The sequence below is a fragment of the Anomaloglossus baeobatrachus genome, chromosome 7 (genome assembly GCF_048569485.1).
Source record: "Anomaloglossus baeobatrachus isolate aAnoBae1 chromosome 7, aAnoBae1.hap1, whole genome shotgun sequence".
Lineage (NCBI taxonomy): Eukaryota > Metazoa > Chordata > Amphibia > Anura > Aromobatidae > Anomaloglossus > Anomaloglossus baeobatrachus.
The window spans coordinates 291,938,637-291,946,136 of record NC_134359.1 but is presented as its reverse complement, the minus strand read 5'-3'; the positions used below and the strand labels follow the sequence as shown (position 1 = coordinate 291,946,136).

The window sequence follows — 7,500 nt, the reverse complement described above, 5'->3', positions numbered from 1 at the left end:
GCTGCATGGTAATCTTCAGAAGCAAGCTTCAAACGAACCTGAAAACCCATCTGTACAGAAATGCCTATAATCTACAATGACCTCACTTGCTTCACCACCGTGCAGAGCCACCGCCGCCCCCGACCACCGTGCAGAGCCACCGCCCCCCCGACCACCGTGCAGAGCCGCCACCCCCCCCCGACCACCGTGCAGAGCCGCTGCCGCCCCCGACCACCGTGCAGAGCCACCGCCCCCCCGACCACCGTGCAGAGCTGCTGCCGCCCCGACCACCGTGCGGAGCCGCCGCCCCCCTGACCACCGTGCAGAGCCGCTGCCGCCCCCGACCACCGTGCAGAGCCGCTGCCGCCCCCTGTCACGAACCACCGGGGGGGTCACTCAGAAATCCCCCGCGCTGGCTACCAGTACGTCACAATCGGGGGGTAACAAGTGGGGGTCACCCCTCCTTTATACCTCCCGACCGACAGACAGAGCACGTGATGCGCTCTCTAGCGCCCCTCTTATAGTCAGGCCAATTATGGAATTGCCCGACAATAAGCAAGGAGGCCACTATACTACTTATGCCGATTATTGAAGGGTCCCCGGTGAGAGTAGGGTATATATTCCCCCGACCTCCGCGGGCGGAATATATAAAACCTCCCCGAATCTCACTGGCCTCCCCACAATAATCCTTGGCACAACTCGCTGCCACCAACCGCTTCACGGTAACTATTAGCCGAACACACAGACGTGGGATTCAAGATCGAGATAACAGAACAGCCCAAGATTAATTATATAATTTAATCAGCCTAAAGCACACTAGAAACTACAATATATACAATAGGGAATCTACAGAATATACATATGTCAGAGTACAGTTACAGATAAAGCATGGGTTACAAACAGGCATACACAGTTCCAGCAGTTACCTTGTTCGTCTGGCCACAGGGGGGCGCTGTAGACCAGGTTTCTAGGATCCTTCCCACAGATGTTTCCTACACGTGACCCCCGGCGAAAGAACCCTGGAAAATGGCCGAAGTAGGGTTATCAACCTGGACAAATCCAGGTCCCCTCCTACCTTAGTGACCTCAGAGGGAGCACTGCTCCACCCCTGGCTGGAGTTATGGACAATATCCACAACATGGAATATGGGCCATAACTTTGCCTGGGAGCGTCGTAGGCGGACGCCAAAGCTCTCATTGTGACAGTTATGAATTTAGCTACAGAACGAGAGGACTCATGACTTGTCTACTAGTTCCCCATTGGCTGATATCATGCCTGGGGTACTTCCCAAGCTCCCGCTCCCATAAAAAAGGTGTGCCAGCATCGTCCGCATGCGAAAACACCATTTTTATGGTTGCCACATTTATCGGCAATATGGCTTGCGAGATATGAACCATTTTTTACTGGAGTCGTTCTGTCTGGATAGTTCCATAGCCTTATAATGAGATACAACTCTTGTTACAGGGTGACGGCAGGGGGTCATCCTGTGTCCATTGTTCCCAAGTCATCTAATCTCCATATCACAGGAGATGGCCATGGGATCTGTTGCTAGGATGTGACACCTTCCCAGATGGTGGACATTGAGAACAAGACGGGAGGGGGCACTGCCAGGGAGTGATGAGAGCGATTATGACTGGAAATCATAATTCCTCTTCATATCCCAGGGTTTCCCTCACACCTCCCCCCTTTTGAGGGCGCTAGGGGGCAGCACACTCCGGTGTTCCCCCGTGCGCCCGTCCGCGACCTCTCCTTGTCGGGACAGCCCGTCTGCGTTACCGTGGTCCCGGCCCCTTTTGTGGCGAATGGTGAAGTTGTATTGCTGGAGCGCAAGGCTCCATCGCAACAATCGCCCATTCGTCCCAGAGACGGTGTGCAACCAGCTGAGGGGATTGTGGTCCGTCTCCACGATGAAGTGGCGCCCGTATAGATAGGGTTGCAGACGCTGCAGGGCCCACACTATGGCCAGGCACTCCTTTTCCATCGTGGAATAGGCCACTTCCCTTGGTAACAGCTTCCTGCTCAGGTACAAGACTGGGTGCTCTTGGCTCGCAGAGTCCACCTGGCTGAGCACCGCACCGAGGCCGAAGTCACTGGCGTCGGTCTGTACTACAAACGGCCGCGTGAAGTCGGCTGCCTGTAGCACGGGCGGGCTGGACAGGGCGTCCTTTAGGGCCCGGAAGGCTGTCTCGCAGTCCATTGTCCAATCGACTGCAGAGGGCAGCTTCTTCTTGGTGAGGTCCGTCAAGGGCTTTGCCAGGCTACTATAGCATGGAACAAACCTCCTATAGTACCCAGCGGTCCCCAAGAAGGACATCACCTGCTTCTTGGTCCTGGGGGTGGGCCAGGACGCGATGGCCTCCACTTTCTCAGGCTCGGGCTTCAGTGTTCTCCCGCCTACCCGGTGACCGAGGTACTGGACCTCGCTCATGGCCAGCTGACACTTTCCCGGCTTGATGGTCAAACCTGCCTGGTGGATCCGCCTGAGCACCTGTGCTAGATGCTCTAGGTGGTCCTCCCAGGTGGGACTGAAGACGGCAATGTCATCCAGGTACGCGGCCGCGTACCCTTCAAGTCCCTTGAGCAGGGTGTTGACCATCCGCTGGAAAGTGGCAGGGGCATTCCTCATCCCGAATGGCATCACCGTGGACTCGTACAGTCCAAATGGGGTAATAAAGGCAGAGCGTTCCCTGGCCTTGCGAGTCAGGGGGATCTGCCAATATCCCCGGCTCAGATCCATGATGGTCAGGTACTGAGCCCCGGCCAACTGATCGAGCAGGTCATCGATGCGTGGCATTGGGTACGCATCGGCGACCGTGACAGCATTGAGCCCCCTGTAGTCCACGCAGAACCGAGTGGTTCGGTCCTTCTTAGGGACGAGGACTACAGGCGAGGCCCAAGCGCTGTTGGATGCCTGGATCACCCCCAGCTTCAGCATCTCGTCAATCTCCTGGCGCATGTGTTGCTGCACCTCCAGGGAGACCCGATATGCTGAACGCCGGATCGGGGGATGATCCCCAGTGTCCACGTGATGGACAGCCAAGTTAGTCCTTCCGGGCTGGTTGGTAAACAACCCCCGGAAGGGGTGTAGGGTGGCCCACAGCTGGGACCGTTGGTCCTCCAAGAGCTGGTGGCCAACCTCCACATCCTCAATGGATCCGCCTGCCCTAACCTGGGCTAGCATATCCAAGAGGGTTTCCGCTTCTCCCTCCTCGGGCAGGTTGCACACGGGGAGCGCACACGCCTCCCGCTCATGATGTGCCTTCATCATGTTCACATGGAAGGGCTTCCGCCTTCCACGGGCAGGGTCCAGGGTGACCAGGTACGTCACAGGGTTGAGCTGCTGGTACACGAGGTATGGGCCTTCCCAGGCTGCCTGAAGCTTGTCCTGTGGTACGGGGACCAGTACCCACACCTTTTGACCCACTTGGTAGGTCCTCTCACAAGCGTTCTGGTCGTACCAACGCTTCTGATCGGCCTGGGCTTGAGCCATATTGTCGTGTACCAGTTGCGTCACGGCCTGCATTTTGTCCCGGAAGCGCATGACATACTCGATAACCGACACTCCAGGGGTGGCCAAATCCCCTTCCCAAGCCTCTTTCACCAGAGCCAGGGGACCCCGCACACGTCGCCCGTACAGGAGCTCAAACGGTGAGAATCCCGTTGAGGCCTGTGGAACCTCCCGGTAAGCAAATAACAGGTGTGGGAGATACCGCTCCCAGTCACGCCCGTGGGAGTCGACCAACATCTTAAGCATCTGCTTTAGGGTGCCATTGAACCGCTCGCACAGGCCATTAGTCTGTGGATGGTACGGGCTGGCCACCAGATGTCGCACCTGGACTTGCTTACAGAGGGCCTCCATCAGCTGGGATATGAATTGGGTCCCCCGGTCAGTGAGCATTTCCTGGGGAAAACCCACTCGGGAGAAAATCTCCAGCAAGGCGGTGGCCACCTTGTCAGCCCGAATGGACGACAAGGCCACTGCTTCTGGGTACCGGGTGGCATAGTCCACTACCGTTAGTATGAAGAGTTTCCCGGAGCTGCTGGGGATGGCCAGCGGGCCGACCAGATCCACAGCCACCCTCCTGAAAGGCTCATCGATGATTGGCAGAGATACCAGTGGGGCTTTGGGGTGTGGCCCCGCCTTCCCCACTCTCTGACAGGTTTCACACGAACGGCAGTAGGCAACCACATCGGCCCCCATTTTTGGCCAGTAGAAATGCTGGTTTAACCTGGCCTTGGTCTTAGCGATCCCTAGGTGTCCGGCCATCGGAATCTCATGTGCGATCCGCAACAACTCCGTCCGGAACGGATAGGGTACCACCAACTGTCGGTCCCTGGGCCACGCCTCCGGTGAACCCTGCTGGACCGTGACCCGGTACAGCCGTCCTTGGTCCCAGACCACTCGCTCCGGGTCCGAGGGAGGCTGTGCCGCCTGCTCCTTTAGAGCTTCCAGGCTGTCGTCAGCTTCTAACGCTGCCCGAAACCCCTGACTAGATGTGGCCAGAATCGACGAGACTGTCACATCTTCGGTCAGTACCCCGGGACCTGTGTCCTGGCCTCCACCTGACTCGGCTGCCACTTGGTCAGAAGGGGAAGAGATATCGGACCTCCGGGAGGCCCCTTGGCTTCCAGCACTCCCACTGCGGGTGACAGCGGCCACAGCCGCTGCGACCGTGGGTCGTGCCTGCTCCTCCTCCGTTCCTGACCAAGTCGCCGATTCAGGCAGACCTACCTGGCTTCCTGACACCCCGGTTGTGCGGGAACCCTGCACCGAGATCTTACCTGGGAGCACTTCCGCTCCGGGACCGGCCCCAATCTCACCTGCCTGTTCCCCCCCTGCAGCAACAGAACCCCGCTGTGAAATCTCTGGGGACCCCACATTTGCTGTGGTAGCCCCCACCCCACACACTGGTCCTCCCCCTGCAGCACCCTGCTCTCTGCTTATCCCTGCAGAGGGCAACAGATCCCAGCTCACAGGCTGATTACTTGTAGAGGCATTGTCACACCTTTCTCTGACCCCCTCCCCTCCTGTCACAGCTGCAGCTGTGTGTGTGTCTATGGTGTCTATGCAAGCAGAAATATCAGAGTTCACTCCCTCCTCCCTTACATCATTCATAGATAACACATTAACATTGTCAGGAGGCATGTCAGTACTGGCTGAAGGGTCAGCCCTTGGGGGGGGCCCAAACTGGGAGGTTATCTGCCCCAAATCTGTCCCAAGTAACACGTTTGCGGGGATCCGATCAGTTACCCCCACCTCTCTCACCCCTCGCCCTGCGCCCCAGTCCACATAAATGCCAGCAACAGGCAGCGCCGGGTCAATGCCTCCAATCCCGGAGACAGCGAGGGTTTTTCCAGGGATCAAGTCTTGGGGGGACACCATCTCAGGCCGCACCAGAGTCACCTCCGAGGCGCTGTCTCGCAGTCCTATGGTCACAGACCGGCCGACGGTGACAGGTTGGAAGCTGTCCAGGGACCTACCATCACCCCCACCCACACAATACACCTTGGGCGGCCCTTGGGACGGGGACGGAGCCGGGGCCTTGGGACGCTGAGGGCACATGGCCTTGAAGTGTCCAGGTAGGTTGCACTGGTGGCACCGTCTTGGTTCTGCCACGGGCCTGGAGAGGGGAGTTGAGGGGGACACCCCCTGCAGTCTAGGGGCAGGTGGGGCAGTCGCAGAATTCATCTTACCCCCTCTCCAGGTGCTGCTGGTGGCCGCTCTCCTGGCCTCAGGGGCCCGGTTGTTGGTGTAGTCATCGGCCAGGGCAGCTGTAGCCGTGGACCCCTTTGGCTTCTGGTCTCGGATGAACTGGCGGAGATCCTCAGGGCAGTTCCACAAGAGTTGCTCTGTGATGACCAAGTCCAGGATCTCCGGTCCGGTGGAAAGCTGCAGGCCTTGGGTCCAGTGGTCGGCAGCTCGGGCAAGTGCCCGCCGGTGGTCAGCCCAGGAGTCCTTTGGTCCCTTCTGCAGGGTCCGGAACTTCTTGCGGTAGGACTCCGGAGTGAGGTTGTACTGTTGGATCAGGGCCCGCTTGATTGTGTCGTAGCCCTGATCTGCCTCAGTAGGCAAGTCCCCAAGGATTTCCAGGGCCTTACCCCTTAAACGGGGGGTCAGGTATTTGGCCCACTGGTCCTTGTCCAGATGGTGCTGCAGGCAAGTCCGTTCAAAAGCAGTCAGGAAAGAGTCCAAGTCTCCATCCTTCTCCAGCACGGGAAAGTCCTCAACACGGACCTTTGGAAGTTTGGTGTCTTGAAGGTCACGGGTGGCTGATGAGGGCCGGAGCTGAGCTAGCTGCAGCTGGTGGTCACGCTCTGCCTGTTGCTGTCGCTCTTCACGCGCTGCCTGCCGCTCCGCAGCCTCAGCCTCACGCGCTGCTTGCCGCTCCGCAGCCTCACGCGCTGCTTGCCGCTCCGCAGCCTCAGCGTCACGCGCTGCCTGTCGCTCACGCTCGGCCATGAGTATCTCGTAGGTATCCCGGTCTCCAGCCATAAGCCTGGCCAAGGCAGCTTGAAGGAGGGCCTCTGCACCTCTCAGGCCAGAGGGATTGGCAAGTGGTGATCTGCGGCACGCTGCAGAGCCAGGTGATTCACTGTCCATTGCAGAGCGGAGGGCTGGCGTCTGGCTCGTTGAGGACCCTTGGGCGAGCTCCTCCTCATTTTGTCCAGCAGTGCCAGGTTGTGCGATGTCCTCTGCAGAGCTGTTCTCTGGCGTCGGGCTCTTGGAGGGCTCATGGACAACCTCCTCATCGTCTCTGGCCTGAGCATCGGCCATTCCTTTGGCTTTGCTCCTGGTGCTCTCAGCCATTCTTGCAGACTTTTGGTCACTGACACAGAACTGACACCTGATGCCTCCACACACCTTACAGTATCTGCACTCTGACACTCTAGTGTTGAGCTAGTCTGAAGACCCCAGCAGCCACAGCTGCTGCAGGCAGTCTTTAGTGTCTGGGAGTATGGGTCTCACACTCAGGCCCCCTTCACACGTCCGTTAAAAACACGCACGTGTTTCACGGACCGTTTTTCATGTCCGTTGTCCGTTTTTTTCATCCGTATTCTTGTTCCGTGTAACATCCGTGTTGCCTCCGTATGTCCGTATGATTCATCCGTTTGTCCGTTTTTAGAGTCCGTGTGTGATCCGTGTCACTAGCGTTTGCCATCCGTTTTTCAAGAACGTTTTTCTGTGGATTGTCATCACATTAATGATTTAATGTGTTGATGCTGGTGTTAATTAACATTTTCCAACTTAAATGAGCCACTAATCCGGATTTGGTTTTTTTGGTGTGCTTCCATACTGGGTCTTGTTGAGTTTTTCAAGCACTAAACCAAAAACAAGCTGGAGAAACGCTCAAATGAAGCCTCACACTCCTTCCTTAATGCCTGCAGGCTGCAAAATGACATTAAATACAGCTCAAAGCAAATTGAAGACACCTGGCAATAAAGAGATACATTAATTACAAGAAAAGTTGAAAAAACGGACACGGACCACACGTAGATGCATCCGTGTCACGTACGTGTTTT

The 7,500-nt window shown here is 57.3% G+C and overlaps 1 protein-coding gene across 1 annotated transcript in view; it reads right to left on the bottom strand.

Annotated features, from left to right (window-relative positions):
* Positions 1-7,500, bottom strand: part of GLYR1 (glyoxylate reductase 1 homolog) — a 68,712-nt gene that overhangs the window by 16,089 nt on the left and 45,123 nt on the right. The window contains exon 7 of the mRNA XM_075319795.1: positions 1-38. This exon is cut by the window's left edge and continues 30 nt beyond it. Within this exon, the coding sequence (XP_075175910.1) occupies positions 1-38 (38 nt within the window). The remainder of the gene's footprint in view (positions 39-7,500) is intronic.